The 21363-nt window shown below is 41.4% G+C and overlaps 1 protein-coding gene across 1 annotated transcript in view; it reads left to right on the forward strand.

Annotated features, from left to right (window-relative positions):
* Window positions 1-3046: 3046 nt before the first annotated feature.
* alkal1 (ALK and LTK ligand 1) overlaps window positions 3047-21363 on the forward strand; it is a 61086-nt gene continuing 42769 nt past the window's right edge. Inside the window, exons 1-3 of the mRNA XM_069915431.1 lie at window positions 3047-3383; window positions 10161-10214; window positions 10328-10411. Coding sequence (XP_069771532.1) covers window positions 3125-3383; window positions 10161-10214; window positions 10328-10411 — 397 coding nt within the window. The 5' untranslated portion in view covers window positions 3047-3124. The remainder of the gene's footprint in view (window positions 3384-10160; window positions 10215-10327; window positions 10412-21363) is intronic.

The following is a 21363-nucleotide window of genomic DNA, read 5'->3' on the forward strand; positions in this document are numbered from 1 at the left end:
AAAAAAGTGCACAGGGGGCTATCTTGGAGGAACTCAGTTAGCCAAGCATCATCAGACGGTGAAAAAGAATTGTTAATGTTTCAGGTTGGACTCTTTCTATAAGACTTACCCATTGAATCCTTCCAGCACATTGTGTTTTGCTCCAGATTCCAGAGTCTCCCATGTATCCCCAAGGAGCACAGGCCCACAGATGCTTCAAAGTGGCCACGCAAGTAAGGAAAGCATGTGGTATGCTTGCCTTGATAGGGCAGGCATTGCATATAAAGGAAGAAAGTAAGGATGTAAAATTACAGCTATCTAAAACTTTGTTCAGGTTGCCCTTGGAGTATTCTGGTCACCTCATTTCAGGAAGGATGTGAAGGCTTTGACATGGTGCAGAAGAGATATACTAGGAGGTTGATGGGATTAGACGGTATGCACTATAAAGGGAGACTGGACAAACTTGGGCTGAAGCATCAGAGGCTGATAGAAGACCTGATAGAAGTTTATGAAATGGATAAGGCATGAATAAGGTAGATTGCCAGAATGTTTTTGCCAAGGAAAAATGTCACGTACTAGATGACATGCATTTAAGTTGGGATGGGTTGGTGGGAAGTGAGTTTAAAGAAGATGTGGGGATTTATTTTACACAGAATGGTAGATGCTTTGAGTGGGCCATCAGAAATGATAGGTGCAGATATAACAGCATTTCAGAGGCTTCTAGATAGACACATGAATGTGCAGGGAATAGAGGGATATGGATCATGTACAAATAGCAACTTAAGTTAAATTTGGGCATCATGTCTAGTGCAGTCACATGGACAAAAGAACCTATTCCTGTGCTATATTGTTTTATGTGGTATTCTATGTTATTTAAGACTAAAGCGGGAAGAGGAAATCTTAGGCATAAAATTGGAGGGGGGGGATGTGGTGGCGCTGGGGTTGAGGCAGGGCCTAGAGTAATTGGAATCTGAACAGAAGGGTAAGATGGAGTGGAGAGATAAGTAGAAGAAACTGGGGTGATAGTTGAGTGCAAAATGAGTACTGTCCTAGTTAGGAAATGGGAAGAGAGAAAGGAATCTGCAGAACTGGGTCCTGAATCAAAATTAATTTTACCCCCTGGGATTATTGGCTATGCAGGTAAAATATGGCATGCTGTTCTTCAGGCTTGCATTTGACCTCATTCTGGAGTGGATGAGGCTGAGGACAGGCATGTCTGTATGGGAATGAGAAGAAGAATGAAAATGGCTACCAACCGGTAGTCCCTGCTGGCACAGGAGGATGGAGTGCGGGTGCACATCAAAGCCATAGCTTAATCTGAATTTTTTTCACAAGGGAGGGGAGGCTTCATCAAGAGCATCAAATTAAGTAGATGCATTTGCAAAGTTAATTCCTTCCACCATTCCCTCAGAGATTCCTGTTTTCTGCATTTTCCATGCAAGGCTGAAGCCCTAATGCAAATTTGCAGACCAGCAATATCTTCAATAGGTGGATATCGTACAACCCCAATGTATGATCATGGGATGTTCCAAATTTTGGTAACATCAACCCTGAATCCCATTCCATTATTTCCATCTATTTATCAGTTCCTATTTTCCGCCCCTTCCCAGGACTCGCTTTTCACCCAACTCTACTCTCCACCACTCCACCTTTCCCATCTGGATAGGATCCTATTATCCACTGGTTGCTCCTCGGCCCCGTCCCCTTTCCTTTTTCGGTTGGCTGTCCCTCTTTCCCACCTTGGTCTCATTCTCTCCATCGAGGCTGCTCTTTCACTCAAGATTTCTTCCTAAAATTACTCAACAGCAGGCGCGTTAGTTTTTCCGCCAGTTGAATCCAGCCGCGATATTAAATAGGTGCTGTGATTTAACCAAGTCTTCGAGATCGTTTCACATCAAGAGTTCGAGGTTGGTGTCGCTGGAGGAAGGTTTCGTTTTCCAGCTTCTCTTGTGCTTTCTTTAATTGCAAGTTACTACAGAAACTCTGCAGGCAGCGGCTTTGAGGGAATCCCAGATTCGTGAACTGAATCCGAGTACAGCATGCCAATTAAATCGCTGACCGGATTTACACAGGCATGTCTCGCTAATATTGGGAGTTGCGAGAAGTATTGATGGACTTGAGTAGAGTCCATCGGGAGGAAGATCTGAGCTGGAGGGAACTTCTGAGGAGAGATCACGAGATTTTTCCATTGCTTGCCACCCACCCAAAGTCAATAGTGTCACGCTTCCTCCATGTATATAAGCCTGGGGTATGAATGGCTAGATTCAGAGCATTGCGCTTGTTACTTAGAACAAGTAAATGCACATCAGGAAAGAAAAATATTGAAGACCTTACTAACTGAATTTGTTCATCACTGGAACATTTTAAGGTAGCCTGGCGGTCATTCAGGTGAGTCTCAGCTTTCATTTAGTGTTACTTCCGAATGCAGTGTAAACTTTGCCAAAGTGTCACACAATGCATGTGGAAAAGACTTTGATTTAAATCCAGTTACATCTTGAATGACTTCAAACAAGATGTTCTGACCGATTGGTTAAAACATCCCTAACGACTTGCGAACATTTCTTCCCTTATTTGGAGAAACACAACCCGCTTTCATTTACCGAGTGTAAACGTCCAAAATGAGACGGCATGTTCCCGTCGAATTTCGGCGTGGTTCTGCATCGCGTTCTCACTCCGAAAAGCACCTTCAGCCTGCTAAATGAATCCAGTGAAGCGTGCAAAGTATATCCGAGCTAAAGCCAGGATTTCAATGTGCTGCTCTGGCAATACATTTCCTAATCCTGTGACCTACCGAGATATTACGTCTGGAAGGAAATATGTAGGATCAGAGCAGGCTCCCATGATGTAAAACGGGTTAGAAACTCAGGAATGTGAAAAATAAATTGTGGTTGTGACACCTCCACATCCCGTGATGAAAAGCTTTCGAGTTATCTAATGAGCCTTGCATTAAAACAAAACGTTCACTTTGCAAAGGCGCTCTGGTTTGCTGTTCCGCGCTGATTTCAACTCCCTCTTGAATCAGGTCGGGGCGCTTTCCCTCAGCAGTCAGTCCGGCAGGATTTGGAGGACAAGACAGAGTTGCCTTGGTTCTCCAAAAGTTTCTGGAGCAATGCTCATCGTTTATTGACTTTTCCTTTTTGTAGAGATGAGCCGAAGGAGATGGGACGCTTTGCTGGGCATAGCCTTTCTTTTAGTCACCGCGGGTCTCCGTGAAGGCAGAGCCGAGTCGAGGCAGAGAGCGAGGCAATCACCTTTAGATCTCATCTTGAAAGGCTTGGGGGACAGCAATCACGGGGGCAGGAGCACGGTGAAGCGGTACAACACTTTCTATGGCTTGGATCAAGACTACAAGCATTTCAGTGACGAAAAAGCCGTGCTCGTGCCCAGGTTGGACAAGTCAATAGGTAAGAAGAACGCGAGAGTCCCGAGTGCGGATCCTCCACCTCCCAGCGTTAAACTGGGGAGTTTAATCCCAGCGATCATGTTTAATTCCATCTTTCGGGTAAGGGTTTACGGCATTAAAAAGGTCCCCGTTCCAAACCGTCAGCTTGGGTCTAATCCTAGAAAACATGCATCAATGCTTTTCTAATGTGCATCGCAAGAAGTCATGAGTAGCAATTTCGAAATGAACTGATTTATCAAGGGTTAGCCCATTGAAAAGATGCTTTGACATTGTGGATTTCATGTTGCGGGTTACCTTGTTCAAAGTGGGACAAAACCAAAAGCAACATTTTGAATTTAACACTGGCGAGGGGTGAGTAAGGGGGGCATTTTGATCAAAATGACAGTAATAAAATGAAGGCTGCCCCCGCTTATCTGTTAAGACAGTAGAGACCGTTGCGGGATCATGTGCTCCATTTACCCACGGGACACATTATTTCATTTGATTGGACCTCCGCTTTCTGGTTGTAACCATGGCAGAGTTGACTTGAGCTGCAGATGATGAGATATTTGGACACATTTAGAAATGTAGAACTTATCTTGCTTGAAATAAACACATGGAAACATGTGATGAAGACCGAGATTTTAGGTTTAACAAGCCAACTAACCTACATTTGATGCAATAGAGGAAATAATAATGTATGGATATTTATATCAATAAAGACTGCAAATAAACTACTGCAACTTGAAATTAAATCAGTGCGACACCAAATTTAAACGTGTTTCTTGTATTGAACGACAGCTTGGTGCAATTTGGCTTGTAGATTTATATTTACTGAAGCTTCTCATTATGACGTTTTCTATCCTCCTCAAAATGTTATAGAATTAAAATATTACAAACTCGTCGGTTAGGAAATGATACCCCACTTTATTAATGTCACCACGTTTTTAGTGTCAATATTTCCTCCCACTTTTGATTGATTGATGCACAAAAATGTCCATTGAGATGAAAACTGTAGTTGGTACAAAACCAGTCAAAGATGCCAATTCATTTTGATTTTGTAACTTGTGGATCCATTGGTCAGGATATTTTTTTAGCAGACTCTTTTTTCAGTCAATGCGAAAACATCTCAATGTAATTGTTTTATGTGATTGAAATCTGAAGTGTAGAGAAAATTGAAGAAGCAATTCACCAGAATATCATCTTTCTGAAGAATTGTACTAAGTTAAAATCACTTGAAACAACAGGGAAAATCGTATTTTGCAGCCTTAGCCTTCATTTTGGTTTCAATTCCAAACACTTGTTAAGAAAGAGTAATGATTCTTCCCAGTTCTGAAACAAGATATAAACAGTTTTCATTGGACTCTGAAAGAGAAGTGGCCAACTTAACTCATTTTGCATTATGATTAAGAAGTCAAAGTAAATTACAAGCAAATGGTGGAAGGCTGGTTGGAGTGTAAAATGAATCTGATGGCACTAGATTTTAAAAGATTGTGGACACTTGTAATCCCAATATCAAGGAGTGGAATTCCTGATCTAGTGACTGAAGAGTGACTCACATGCTTGCTTGTCAAACATTTCCGACATTCCAAGAGCATAGTAAAATACATTGTTCTGGCGAGTCACTGAGTGTCTGCAAGAGATTAATACATTAATCTGGTGTGTTTTTTAAGGGAGCTAGCATTCTGTCACCCACAGTCAAAGAAGAAGTGACAAGTAAAATCTTCAATACTAAATGACAAAAAGGAGTAAATTTGGTTCAGAAAGTGAAAAACAAATCTCTCTGGAACAAATTGCCATGGTTCAGGATATTACTTTGGTTCATTTTCTTTGAGAGCCTTTAAGTCCCTCGCAATGGATCTTCCAAAAGATACTTTTTACAGTGGGATTAGGGAGATTTTTTTGACCAAAAGTGATCTAGTTCTTCCCATCTTATTTTGGATGGGGAGGGTGGATTGAATGCAGACCAACAATCCACATCTGCTAACTAAAAAAAAGTGAAGAATGGCAGAATCAAGTTCTGCATCATCTTGGGGTCCTGCTGCTCACTGGGATTTTCCCTTGTCCTCAGCCAGATTTCAATCCCTGAAAGATTATCAATGAAGGGATGGGTAACTATTTTGGTGGGTGGAGTTAACAACACAAGGGATCTAAATCAGTGGTTCTCATCCTTTTTCTTTCCACTCACACGTCACTTTTATTAATCTCTATGCCATAGGTGTTCTGTGGGATTGCCGGCAGTGGATTGGCATGTGAGTGGAAAGAGAAATTCTTAACAGATAAGAGAAAGTTTGAAAACCAGTGTTTTCATCATACCTAATTGATTCACTATGTGCACGGTTTCATTACTCCAAAGGTAATGAGCAATGACAATTTTTCTCAAGCAAAATGTTTCAGTTACAATTGGGTTTAGAGCAGTGGTTCATAACCTTCCCACTCATGTATCACCTTAAGCAATCCCTTACTAATCAGAGCATTTATAGCATAGGGATTGCATAAGATGGAATGTGAGCTTAGGGGGCAGTTTGAAAACCACTGACCTTGGTAAACCTACTCCACATCAACCTAACACTTCCCTCCCTCACAGCCCATAACCCTCCATTTTTCATATCCATGTGCCTATCTAAGAACCTTTTATATGTCCCTTTTGTATCAGCGTGCACAATCACTGGCAATGCATTTCAGGCACCCACCACTGTCTGAAAAAAAAAATACTCTGACATCTCTATGAAATGTTCCTCCATTCACTTTAAACAAATGTCTACGGGCATTGGACATCACTGCCCTGGAAAAAGCTGTTGTCCGTCCACCCTATCTAAACTCTCATAATCTTAAACACTTTCAGTCGCTGCTCATTCTCCATAATTCAAAGATACATGAATTTCTCACTGCTAAGGTCAGAGGTTCCCACCTGCTTCAAAAGGTCATCAGTCATCCTGCTCCAAGAAGAGCAGAATGAGCTGCCTCAACGATTATCATCCAATTGCACTTTCATCTACCGTGATGAATTTCTTTGAGAGGTTAAGTCATTAATACATATCTCAATAATTACTGGAATTCAGCTACTGTCACAATTGCTTCACAGTAGATGCAATGTCACTGGCTCTCCACTCAGCTCTAAATTACCTAGAAAGCAGCAACTCATACATACAGCTCCTCTTCATTGACTACAGATCAGCTTTCAACTTGATTATTCCCTCAGTGCTGGTCAACAAGCACTAAACCCTGAGCCTCTGCACCTGTGTGCCCCCCCCCCCCCACCTAAACCCCTGCAACTGAATCACTGACTTTCCTATCAGAAGACTACAGTTAGTACAAATTGGAAATAACGACTCCTCCTCACTGAGAATCAACACAGGTGCATCACAAGCATAAGCCCTTAACCCACTGCTCTACTACCCTACACCCATGACACTATTGAAATGCGATCTATGTTTGTCGCTGACACCATGGTTGACGTCAGAATCACAGACAGCAATGAGGAAGTGTACACGAGAGAGAGAGAAAGATCAGCTAGTTGAGTGGTGTCACAACAACAACCTTGCACTTAATGTTAGCAAAGCCAGAGATTATGGACTTCAGCAGGAAATCAGGAGAACATGAACCAGCTCTCATCGAGGAGCCGGCAGTGGATTGGGACAAGAACTTCAAATTCCTGGGTGTCAATGTATCTGAGGACCTGTCCTGGAGCCTTCAAGTCAATGCATCCCAAAGAAGGCTCGCCACCACTTTAACTTTGAGGGGGGGGGGGGTGTGGTATAAGGAGATTCGGTATGTCACTGATGACTTGAAAACTACAAGTGTATTGGGGAGAGCATTCTGGCTGGTGGCTCACTGACTGATACAGAAGTGTCAACATTCAGGACAAAAAACAAATCTCTAGAGGGTTGCTAACTTGGGCTGTGGCATCAGTCTTTACTCTATCGACGACATCTACAGAAAATAAAAGCAGTCTCTATCCACAAGGACCCCTACCATCCAGGACATGGCCTCTTCAGTCAGCTACTATCAGGAAAAAGGTGAAGGAATCTGATGACGAGCACTCAGTCGCAGAAGGACAGTTTCTTTACTGCTGCCATCAGATTCCTGGATGAACAATCAACCACAGACACTGCCTTACTTTGCATTTTTCTTGTTCTTGCACTATTTTTTATTTATTTTGTATGGCAGTTTATATAAATGTTTGCACTGTGATGTTGCCACAAAATGACAAATTTTGTGATGTGTTTACGACAATAAATTCTGATTTCTTGAAATATCCCAGCTCGCTCTAGCGTTCTTTATAAAACATGTTCTCCAATTCAGGTGGCATCATCTTAAATTTATTCTGTACTGTCTCCAAAGCTTCCACATCCTTCCCACAAATGGGAAAACCAGAACTGAGCACATTACTCTAAGTGATACTCAGGTATACAAAGAGCTTACTGATTTTTGGAATTTCATTATTTATCAATTCTTGATGTTGAAATATTTATATTTATCATTACTATAGGGCTTCACGCAACATGATACATGAAATCAAATGCCCTAATTACATTTTGTAATTTCCAGATAGACACGGTGCCTCTGCAGTCCTTGGGGTGTCATTGCAAGTAGATTGAATGATAATAATTATAAATTAGAAAGATTCAAGTAGTCTGTGCTGTTTGAATACTTTTGTCACAGGCAACTACAATTATCCCAGTCAGCAAGATTGGACATGGCTCCAATCCCATATTGTTAGGCAGCATCAAAGGGAAAATCTGTTTCTTTTGATATGGAGTTTGATTTTTGTATAAAGATCAATGGAGTCGAGGAAGATGAGGGGAAAGGTGATAAGAAGAAAATCAAGTACAAATACATTGAGGGAGAAGAGTTTAATAAAATTAAGTTAATTTCGATAGAGAATTTTGAAGATGTTATAAATGAAGAATATGTAGAATTTTATAAGAGTTTGAACTTTTTTTCTTTTTTTTCTTTTTTTATATAAGGGGAGGGGAAGGGAATAAAAAGTTTATCTGATTGTTTTTCTAATGGATGTTTTTGTTCTCTCGATGAATTATAAAGAAAACTTGGTATTAATGGAAATTCTGTATCTATGTATTATTAATTATGATTTTTTGTATAACATGTGGTTGATATATGATTTTAATATTTGAACTTAGTTTTAAAGTGGATTTCATTTGTTAAATATATGTATTATGTTTGATTTAAATATATGTTTAAGGATATTATTTTAGCTTTGATATTTTTTTGTTGTTAGTAATTTTTTTTGTTGTTAAGTTTTATCCTTTTTTTTGTAAGTGGGGTTTTTTCTATTTTATTTACAACATTGTTAATTAATTCTTCACTCTTTATTTTGGGGGAGGGTTGGACTAATTTTAAATTAGACGATTAATGTTGTGTTATAATTATTGGGGGGGGTTAATTTGTGTAGTTGAATGATGTAGTATTCTAATTTTTATGATCTTATATTTTATTATTTCTTTAAATGTAATTTTTATTTTATTCATGTCATAAAATTTTAAATAAAGTTTAAAAAAAAAGATCAATGGAGTCCTTTAGATCTTCATTAAGCCAATGAACTTCTGTCAACTTTTCAATTTCTTATTGATCATCTTGAGTTCTTTACAAAGTAGCAACATGAGACATCGTTTGGCCATTGTCTTCATATTTCCTTGTTCATGACAAACCCGATCTTTACTTTGACCAGTCATATGATGAGCATATTTGTATGTATCAGTTCTGACAATAGAAATATATTGAATGAAGAATATAAAGTGATGAGATTAAATGCTCTCCTCCCTTGTTAACATATTCATTGGTGTGAATAAAAAAAGTGATGGATCATTAATAACTAAGAATAAAACAAAACATAAAATGATGGCAACACAAAGAGACTTAAACATTACAGGCACTCCTCGACTTATGACCATAATTGGGAGTGAAAGATCTCGAAATGGACATGTCGGAATTTTGCTTGTGTGTGTGGAGTACCAATGTCTTAAAGCAAACTTTTTAATCAAATCCTTTTTTCATCATAGATTTGACGATAAAAACTTAAAGCTTCCTGAATTTGGTGATCAACTTTGGTGAATCTTTCCACATTTTGGTCCGCACTTACATTGTTAGTCGGCATCCCGGGGTCCCAAGGTCCTGTACGTTTGCGTGAGTCTTTGGTTGGTGCATGTACGGTGGGTTTACATACTGGAGTTTGGTTGGCGCACCCTAGCAATATTGAATTTGTGCCCTTAACTCTCACATGCACCAACCGAAGGCTCGCGCATGCGCACAGGAATTAAGATGGCTGTGCCCAGCCTAAGGACTCCAGGATGCCGACAAACAAGGTAAGTATGCACATTTTGGCTCTTACATGCTCTTGATCTCGGTTATTAGCTTGTCAAATACAACATAAACCATGTAAATTTTATATTTTTATTATGTGTTTTTAAAAAAATGATCGTATGTGAAGATGGGCATAGGTCGCGAGTTGGGGAGTACCTGTACTTTAAAATAGCTGTATTTGTTTTTGTAATTTTTGTTCTAATTTCATACATTTAGCATTTCAAGATTATTTTAAGCATCTTGAGTGATAACAGCTTCTAAAATAAATAGGAAAGTGATGTATTTCCAGACATAAATCTCAATGTAAGAGCACTTTTACATGCTTTTAAAAAAAAAAAGTGTTTTGCACTTATTATTCATGTTAATGAAAATCTGTGCAGTAGAAATTGTAATCTAATTTGAAACTTGTGTAAAGATTACAAATATTTGCAGTTTTAACTTGGAAAGTATTAAAATAAATCTATTTTTTCCTTAGAAGTTGTTCATAGAGACCCCAACTTGAAAGGGAAGTTTTTACAGCATTTTGCAGGTAGGAATTATTTTATTGAAGCTCACTTACAAATCATTATTATGATTTTTAAAACTGATTATACTTTAATCTGTGACAAAAACATATTCTTACATGACTCTTCCTACTGACAGCAGGACCAATCTCATTCTCATCAGCGTGCAGTAAGCAATTTCACCGTCTCTATTATAATACTAGGGATTGTTCCAGGCCAGCTTGTAAGTACTTCATCCATTATCATTTATGGAAAAATGTTCATTTTTGTTTTGTGAACCATGAAGGTCTAAATTATTTGGCTGAAAAATAGGCAAATGCAAACAGCTTTGGATTTAATGCTGTTGGGCAATGTTTTTCAAGGAGTGACTAATTGACGACAGAGTTTTTGAGTGCAACTTATAATCTATTGTAAAAAAATTTTTAAAGTTGCGGGCGTTTTTGATTAGTGTATGCCAACTGCTATTTCCTGTTCTAATTTACATATATTAGGAAAGAATATTTTTTGATAAATTTCTAGCAAGCCATCATTGCCTACCCTTGACTATTTTAACTCACTTGAGATGAGGCATATGAGGCCCAATTTAAGTGCTAAATCAAATCCAGTTGATATAATTGGATATATGCCACATTTTAACTGTTTATTTAAAGATCTTGCAATAAATTATTAATTTACTTTCTAGAATGAGGACCAGAATTCAATGCTCGTTCATGCTCTGTTTGCAAATAATGATCAAAAGAATCTTATAATTTCTGGCATTGCTATTCTCAAACATTATTGACGACAGTGACACAAAATCAGATTATTTCCTGTTTTTTAATCAATACAGTGACAGACAATTCTGAAGAGAACAACCAATCTTTTCAAACATTTGCACTGAAGTTAGTCCCAGATTTGGATAACTGATTATAATTCTTGCACTTAATCACTGACAGATACATTGTGGAATTGTTACTCAGGCCACTTGCCAGGGCAGACTAGAATCCTAGAGTCAGAGTGCTATACAGCAGGGAAATAGATCACTTGGCCAGTTTGTCTGTGTTAACCAGATTGCCTATCTGAGCTTGCTTATTTACTGTATTTGGTCATTATCCTTCTAAATATTCCCTAGCCATGTACTGTCCAAATTACTGTTAAATGTTTTCACTGTATGCAATTCTATGGCTTTCTTTGGCAGCTCATTTCATATAATGCACTATCTTATGTGTGGAGAAAATAAGTTGCAGTGTTGCATGAAATTAGGGACTAGTCTGATGGACTCTTCTACTAGTAAATGGCATGGGACTGATGGATGAAGTTACCTTCTTTTTTGTTGTTGTTGCAATTAACAATGGCAAACCTTATCCAGAAGAACTTTGCATCCAAGAATATATTTTATTTTGCTGCCTTTTTTATAATTCTCTTATGTGTACATTTAAAGGCAAAAAGATAAAAGAAAACTTTGCATTTATAGATTACACCTTACGACTTTTGATTATTGCAAAAAAAACCTCCACAGCTACTTACTTGTTTGAAGTGCAGGAGAAGCAGCAGTCATTCTACACATGGCTTATCAACAAAGAGATCTTGATCATTTAATCCATTTCATTAGTTGGTCACGACAATGGAGAATTTCCCTGCTGTACTTTGAAATAGTGCTGGGAAATCTTTCGAAAGAGCCTGGTTTAAAATTTTGCAACATCGTCAGATAATCTTTTGACAAGTAATTTTGGTATTTAAACTTACATACAAATTGGCTTAGAAAACATATGAAGCATTTATTGTTCTTCCAGAAATAGGACCATTGAACAGTACAGCACAGAAACAGGCCCTTCAACCTGTCTATTCTGTGCTGAACTATTTTCCACCTCATCCCATTGATCTGCACTCAGCCCTCTTCCATACCCCCTCCCATCCACAAACCTATACAAATGCATCAAATCAGCATCTATCACTTCTGCTGGCAGCTCTTTCCACTCTCTCACCACCCTCTGAGTGAAGAAATTCTCTTTTACATTCCCCCTTAAACTTTTCACCTTTCATCCTCAATCCATGTCCTCTAGCTCTTCTCTTAGTGGAAAAGGACCACCTGCATTTACTCAATCTATACCCCTCATAATTTTGAAAACCTCTATCAAATCTCCTTTCATTCTCCAACACACCAGGGAAGAATGACCTTACTGATTTATCCCTCCCCTGCAACTCAAGCCCCATCTACATCCTTGTAATTTTCTCTGCAGTCGTTCAATCATATTGCTGCCTCTCCTGTAGGTAGGTGATTAAAATGGCACACATATTCCAAATTTTATCTCGCCAATACCTCATACTATTTCAAAATAACATCCCAACTTCTGTACCCATATTTTGGCTTACGAAGACTAATGTGCCAAAAACTCTCTTTATGACACCATTTTCAAGGAATTATATATCTTTATTGAAAGATTCCTCTGTTCTTCTGCACTCGACAATTCCCTACATTTTATCAAGCAAGTCTTATCCTGGTTCATTCTCCTAAAGTGCAATACCCTGCATTTATCTGGCTTAAATTCCATCTGCCATTTTGTCACCCATTTTTACAGCTGGTCCAGGTGAACCAGATGATTCAGACAGACAATAGACAATAGGAGCTGGAGTAGGCCCTTCAGCTCATCAAGCCAGCACCGCCATTTTACAGATCATGGCTGATCACTACTATCAGTACCCCTTTCCAGCCTTATCTCAATAACCCTTAACTCCTTTGCTCACTAGAGTCTTATCTAACTCTCTTTTGAACATAATCAGCGAATCTGCCTCTACCACCCTCTGTGGCAGAGCATTCCACATATTCACACTTCTCTGGGTAAAAAAAATGTTTTCTCATCTCCTTCCTAAAGGGCCTACCCTGTATTCTTAAACTATGCCCTCTAGTCCTCGTCTCCCCCATCATTGGGAACAAGTAATCCGACTTCACCCTGTCTATCCCCCTGATCATTTTGTATACCTCAATCATGTCCCCCCTCATCCTTCTAAACTCCATCGGATACAAGTCCGGTTTTTCTAGCCTTTCAGCATATGTCAACCCCGCCATCCCTGGAACTAACCTTGTAAATCTGCGCTGCACACCCTCTATAGCTAGTATGTCCTTCCTCAAAATTGGAGACCAGAACTGGATGCAATACTCCAGGTGGGGTCTCACCAGGGCCCTGTACAACTGCAGAAGGGCGTCTCTGTTCCTATACTCCAATCCCCTCTTTATGAAAGCCAACATGCCATTTGCCTTCTTCACAGCTTTCTGAACCTGCATGTTAGCCTTCAGTGACCGGTGAACAAGTACACCCAGATCCATTTGCACCTCCCCACTCCCTTGCTTGTCTCCATTTAAATAATACTCAGCTTTCCTATTATTGCCCCCAAAATGGATAACTTCACATTTGCTCACATTGAATGTCATCTTCCATTCAGCAGCCCACTCCCCCAACCTGTCCAAGTCCCTCTGCATTTTCCTGACATCCTCCTCACACCCCACACTGCCACCCAGTTTAGTGTCATCTGCAAATTTGCTCATGTTATTAATAATCCCCTCATCCAAATCATTTACATAAATTACAAACAACTGAGGACCCAATACCACTCGTCACATCCTGCCATCCTGAAAAAGACCCGCTTACTCCAACCCTTTGTTTCCTATTTCTTAACCAATTTCCTATCCATGTCAGCACCTTACCTCCAATACCATGCTCCCTGATCTTGCCCACTAGTCTCCCGTGCGGTACCTTATCAAAGGCCTTCTGGAAGTCCAAATACACCACATCCACTGGCTCTCCCAAGTCCACCCTCTTTGTCACATCCTCGAAAAATTCCAGAAGGTTAGTCAAGTATGACTTACCCTTAAGCAATCCATGCCGACTAGCCCTTATACTATTATTTCTGCCTAAGTGTTCTGCTATTACTCCTTTTATGATAGATTCCAATATCTTCCCCACCACTGACGTCAGGCTGACCAGTCTATAATTTCCCGTTTTCTCCCTCCCTCCCTTCTTAAAAATCGGCACCACATCAGCCACTCTCCAATCCTCAGGGACCTCCCCCGAATCTATGGAACTTTGGAAAATGTCGACCAGTGCCTCCACAATTTCCATAGCAACTTCTTTAAGCACCCTGGGATGCAGCCCATCAGGCCCTGGGGATTTATCAGCCCTCAGTCCCAACAATTTACTCACAACCTCCTGCTTCTGGATCCGGATATCCATTAGATCCCCTACTTCCCCAGGAAAGTTTCCCAAGTCTCTTGATACCGCATGACCACTACCCCCTAACTGACCATAACTTATATCCTCCTTGGTGAAGACAGTTGCAAAGTATTTGGTAAATTCCTCAGCCATCTCCTTGTTTCCGGTAATAATTCCACCCTTTTCCATTCTTAATGGACCAATTTTAGACCGAACCAATTTCTTCCTCTTCACATATTTAAAAAAGCTTTTGCTATCCTCCATTATATTATTTGCTAATTTCCTCTTGTACTTCATTTTCCCCTCTCTTATGACTTTCTTAGTTACCCCTCTGATGCTCTTTGAAGGTTTCCCAATCCTCTAACTTCCCACTCCGCTTCGCTATCTTATACTTACTCCCTTTGGATTTGATATTGCACTTGATTTCATTAGTTAGCCACGGCTGCCATTTGCATCTCCTAGAGCCTTTCCTCCACTTTGGAATAAATTTGTCCTGGATCCTGTGGAAAAATGTCCAAAAATACCTGCCATTTTTCCCCAGTTGTCCTCCCAGCTAGTGTATCTTTCCATTTTATTTTGGCTAGCTCCTCCCTCATAGCTGGATAATCCCCTTTATTTAACTGCAGTACAGATGCTTCCGACTTCCTTTCTTTTTCCCTTTCTAATTGCAGCTCAAAAGTAACCATACCATGGTCACTATTCCCTAATGGCTCCCCTACATCGAGGTCACTTATTAACTCTGCGTCGCTGCACAGCACGAAGTCCAGAATCGACTTCCCCCTGGTAGGTTCCTCCACTAGCTGCTCCAAGAAAGTATCTCGTAGACATTCAATAAACTCACTCTCTTGTGTTCCTGCCCCCGTCTGATTATCCCAATCCACCTTCATGTTGAAGTCCCCCATAACTACCGTATTGCTACCACTTTGACATGCCACTCTTAATTCCTGATTTATACTTCTACCGATATTTGAGCTACTTTTCGGAGGCCTGTAAATGACCCCCATTATGGTCCTCATGCCTTTACAATTTCTTAATTCTATCCAAACAGACTCTACCCCACCTGTTTCAATGTCTTTCCTTTCAAACGCCTGAATTTCATTTCTTACCAACAGAGCTACCCCACCTCCTCTTCCTAACTTTCTGTCTTTTCTATAGGACGTGTACCCGGGAACATTTATTTCCCAATCCTGCCTTTCCCGCAGCCATGTCTCCGTTACTCCAACAATGCCATAACCTCCCATCGCCATTTGCGCCTCAAGCTCATCCATTTTATTCCTTACACTCCGTGCATTCATACACAATACCTTGATACCATATCTCCTTTCTCCCTCCACCTTTGTTCTCGATGCACTTGCCCCTACTCTCCTATCACTTTTAGTTCCCTTTTTCCTTATTGTTTCACCGTCTAACGGAACCACCCCTATATGCACTCTCCTATCTGCTTCCCTATCAGTCCTGTTCCCTTCCCCCTGCCAAATTAGTTTAAATCAAATCCGACAGCATTATTAAACCTAACTGCCAGTATATTGGCCCCCGTTGCATTCAGGTGTAAACCATCCCTCCTGTAAAGGTCTTGTCTTCCCCAGAAGAGATCCCAATGGTCAATGAACCCGAATCCCTGCACTCTGCATCATTCCTCCAGCCACACATTTAACCTCATGATTTTATTATTTTTGCCCCCACCCACGCACAGCACAGGTAGCAGCCCCGAGATTACAATCCTGGAGGTCCTGCTTCTTAACCTCCTTCCGAGCTCACGGTAGTCCCTCTTCAGGATCTCCTCCTTCATCTTATCCACGTCATTTGTACCCATGTGTATCAGGACTTCTGGCCGTTCACCTTTCCCCCCCAGGATACTCTGAACCCTATCCGAGACGTCTCGCACCCTGGCTCCTGGGAGGCAACACACCATACGAGAACACTTGTCAGGTTCGCAGAATCTTTTGTCTGTTCCCCTGACGATGGAGTCCCCAATGTCCACCTTGTTCCCCTTCCTTCCTTTCCGCACCACCGGTTCCTTTGGTGCAACCTCTGGCAGGTTATCTTCCCCAACTACATCCAATACACTATATTTGTTGCTAAGAGCAGTAGCCACCGGGGTGCTCACCACAGAGCTAGCAACTTTCCCCCCTCTCCTGACAGTAGTCCACTACCTGACCCCCCCCCCAATCTAGGGGTAAGCACTTCCCTGAGCGTTGTATCTATAAATTCTTCACTCTGCCTGATAAGCCTCAGATCATCAAGCTGCAACTCCATTTCTTTAATTTTATTCTTTAATACTTGTGTCTCGTTACATCCCCTGCAGGTATGTCCTGTGGGAAGATTTAAGGTCCTGTCACTTACCTCCTCACTCTCTCTTGCGAGCCTAAGGTCATCAAGCTGGAGCTCCAGTTCATCAACTCGGCCCCTAAGGAACCCCACCTCTTCGCACCTGGCACAGATATGGTCATTTGGGAGGGTGGAGGTCACCCATGGCTCCCAGATCTGGCAACTTGAGCAGAGCACTAACCCCATAGGCATGACTCAGCCTTTTAATGTAATGGAATGTACAGTGCACTCACCTAGGAAGGGCTAATAAAAACAGCCAACCTTTCTCTCCGCCTGCTTTCGCCGAAGCCTGATGAGCCAAAGCCTGGAAGTCACACTCCTTCACTGTGCCACTCACTCACTGGGCCACTCGCTCACTGGGCCACTCGCTCGCTGGGTCACTCGCTCGCTGGGCCACTCGCTCGCTGTCCCTCTTATTTATTGGCCTTTTACCAATTAACCACTACACGCTCTCCTGTACGCCCGCCTGACCAATGGCCGCCTCCGACGCCGACTCCTCTCCGCAGGCCCCGGTAAGAGACTTTTAAAAAAGCTTTCTTACCTGCCCCCGACTCTTTTCTTCTCTGTCCTTCTCCTCTCTCCTCTCCTCTCCCGAATGCAATATATGACAGTTCAATTTCTGCACTTAGAAGTTTGAGTGAATATCTTGTTAGGCCCAAGGGATTTATCCTCCCTTATTTTCCTTAAACAGAAAACACCTCCTCATACTGAAATGCCAGTGGAACTCAGCTAGTCTTTCAGTCTCCATAGGGTACAAAGGTATATTTTTGGGTCTGAGCCCTTCTTCAAGGAAAAAACGTAATGAGCAAATTACAGGAAATCTCAGAGTGCAGACTATTCTGGCAGAGGGAGCAATCCAGACCAATAACGGGAGGATATAGTAAAAGTGGAGGTGAGAATTGGTTATGTCTGTGCAAAAGAACACAGGGAAAATGGAGAGGGACAGAAGGAGGGTGAAGGTGATAGGGGAAGAAGTGATGGGGTGGGGGGGAGGTTTAATGAAAGCCAGAGAAGACAATATTAATGCCATCTAGTTGGAGGGTGCCCAGTCGGAAGGTGAGGTGTTGTTCCTCCAATTTGCGGATGGTTTCAGTCTGGCAGTGCATGAGACCATGGACAGGCATGTCATCAAGGGAATGGGACAGGGAATTGAAATGGGGGCAACTAGGGGATCCACACCATTAACAGACAGAGCTGAGGTGCTCAACAAAGCAATCTCCCAGTCTGCGCCCAGTCTCTCCGATATAGAGGAGACTATAACGGGAGCACCGGTTGCAGTAGATGACCCCTGCAGATTCACAAGTGAAATGTTGATTCACTTAGATGGACTGTTTGGGGCCCCAAATGGTGGTGAGGGAGGAGGTGTGGGTGGAAGTGGAGCATCTCCTGCAGTCATAGGGGTAGATTAGTGGGGAGGGTGGAGAGTCATGGAGGGAGCGTTCCCTGTGGAAGGCGGAGAGGGGAATATGTTTCTAGTGGTGGTAGGTAGCGGAAATGGTGGAGGAGGATGTGTTGAATGCAGAGGCTGGTGGGGTGGTAGGTAAGGACAAAAGGAATCCTGTCCTAGTTGTGCGAGGAGGCAGAGGGGGCCAGGGCAGATGTGTGGGTAAAGGAGGATATGTGGGTGGGGGCTGAGTTGATGGATGTAGAGTGAAAGCCACATTGTTCAAAGAAGGAGGACATCTCTGATGATCTGGCATAGAAATCTTTGTCCTGGATGCAGATGTGATGGACACTGAGGAAATGAGAGAATGGAATGAAATCCTTACATCCGAGAGTGTGTGAAGAGGGTTGGAGTAGCTGTGAGAGTTGGTTGGTTTATAGAAGATAACTGTTGACAGTTTATCTTCTGAGACTGAGGCAGAGAGACACAGAGAGAGAGAGAGAGAGAGGAAAGGGAGAGTGTTAGTAGGGATGGACCAAGTGAATTTGAGGTTGGGGTGGAAGTTGGCAGCAAAGTGGATGAAGTGAAGCAACATTTCAAGGGTCATCTACTACAAAAAATAATTGCGGAAAAATTTACCTCCTACTCTGTAATCTGCATATGGCCCATGACCTCACTAATCTTTTGTCTCTCTTCTATAGACTCTCTGTATATCTCATGAGTAAATACAGATGCAATAAATCCATTTAAGGTCTCTCCTATCTCTCTTGGCTCCATGCATAGATGGCCACTATGATCTTCAAGAAGACCAGTTTCGTTTCTCTAATCTGTCCTGTCTGAACATTGCTGCGATATTTTCCCTGACCAGCAACACCACCCTCCAACTTTATCGCTCCCTCTTTACTACGTCTAAAACAATGGTACCCTGGAACATTGAGCTGCCAGTCTAGTCCACCCCTCCTGCAACCAAGCATCACTAATGGCCACAATGTCATAATGCCACATGCTGATCTATGCTATAAGCACGTGCGCCTTTCCAACAATACTTGCATTGAAATACACACAACTCAGAACATTATTCTCACCATGCTCAATCATTCTATTTCTATCTTTGTCTGCAGGTTTAATAACATTTTTATCCACCATCTGCTCTAGCCTTCTGGTTCCCATCTCCCTGCGTCATTAATTTAAATCTCCAGAGCAACACCAGAATATTGGCTCTGCACTCGTTAGAGATTCACACAGCCTTTCCGTTGCAGGTCCCACGTCCCCTAGAAGAGAGGCCCAATGATCCAAAAATCTGACACCTTCCCTGCTGCATCATCTCATATTATCCTCCTATTTCTAACCTCACTGGCACATGGCATGGGTGGCAATCCTGAGATCAGCCCTGAAAGTTCTTTTCTTTAACTTGGTACCTAACTTCCTGAACTCATTTTGAAGGACATCATCACCTTTCATTACTGGCTGAGTCACGGTCCCTGCACGCTGTTTAATCTTTGATCATGGTAAAAGCTGTCTTCTGTGAATGATTTTCTCCCCATTTCCCCCCCCCCCCCCCAGCAATATACTCATGTGTTACAACGTATGTTCAGACTATTCTTCAGTCTTAAAATACACTAAATCTGTAAATTTAGATTGGGTCATCATTATAACTCAAAAGAGATTGAAATCTTGTTCCATCAACGTCACTGTCATACAAAGACCATCATAGAATTTCAGGAGCTTAAACCAGTGTGTAAACTACTATCGGAAGTCATCTTACACTGGATATAGAAAATAGAAAGATGTTATTCTCTGGCAAACAAGTTGCGTGTTCAGTGTAGCAGATATGATGATTTGAATGCCTTGTGTTCCATGAGGTCCAGTCATCTTGGTTGATTTAGAAGCTACATATGAAGTGAATTAAAATCAATTGGCACCACCTGTACACATTCCAAATCTGAATTTTTGAAAATATGTCATATACAGTAGATCCTACATGCTCAAGCTTTCTTCAAAATGGTTCCATCAGCAAAGTTTATAAAAGGTTTGCCTAGAAGATGCTGGGCGACACAGTGATGTAATTTACAATAATATACAGGGGCAGACATTTCACTGCCTCCCTGCCCTGGTATCATATTGTTTCTTCCAGTGTGATGTCTGATTAAATCTTCCACTGGAAGATTGGCTCCTGGTACAACAGCTTTGCACAGCACAATGTGAGATGGCACAGGATTTCAGTCTCACAAGCCAGCTGCATTTGCAGAGTGGCTCCAACAATACATTAAGTTTTGGTCATGAAGCATTATTTTCATTGAAATGTTTGTGGGGATCATTGAAAATGTATAAAGTAATATGACAAAAAATCATTATTTATCACCAAAACACTAAAAACCCCATTGAGAATAGTTGGTCTAGCACCCTACTGAGGAATGACCTGTAGGATTCCATGCAAAGATGGACAGTGAGTAGGATCCCAGATGCTACTTACCTCGATGGGGATTATAATTTGCAGTCAAAAGAAAAGGATGGTGGGTTTAATGTTTTTAATTATTTCAGTGCATTTAATTGACAAAACTCCCTGCTCAGCATAGCATCATTTTAGAAGCTGTGGCAGCAATTAGGGGACAGGGGACAGGCACAATGGACTCTGGGCCATGCTTTGGGATATTAACAAGTTAGGGTGGGGTGGGGAGGTGAATGTGCAGCTAATGAGATGGATGATCAACTGACGGTGCCCTCTATCTACCAGAAATGACTCAGAATATGTAACCCATCATGTTTCCCTGAAACCCTTTAAAACATTCAACATTAGTGAGTTACTTTACATTCCAGTGGCTCTGTGATTTCACAGGATATGCATGTGGACAGAACAATTACAAATATAATTTCATACAGACAATAGAAAAACATTGTTTATTCGAAGAAAATAAGTTGCATAAATTTCAAAAATAAATGGTGCAGAAACAGCAAAGATGAAAGTCAAGTACAGTACAACTCCAATTACCTGAAATGGTTGGGCAAGGGCCCGTTTCGGATAGACAGTTTTTTTGGACAACTGGTCATTTTCTAAAAACAGCCCAGTAGCAACAGCAAATCAATTGTATCAATGTTTGAACAACATCAGGAAACATTTCTAAGCATTAAAATAATGTTTAAGTCTCACCAAAAAAATGCTGGCCGATCACCGACATCTCCCCACTGAGGCCCCGCCCCTGCCCAGGAGCTCAAGGTGCCCGCTGCTGGCAGAAGCTCGAAGTCCGCTGCTGCCGCTGCCAGAAGCCAGAGGTTCCC

The sequence above is a fragment of the Narcine bancroftii genome, chromosome 2, assembly GCF_036971445.1.
Source record: "Narcine bancroftii isolate sNarBan1 chromosome 2, sNarBan1.hap1, whole genome shotgun sequence".
Taxonomy (NCBI): Eukaryota; Metazoa; Chordata; class Chondrichthyes; order Torpediniformes; family Narcinidae; genus Narcine; species Narcine bancroftii.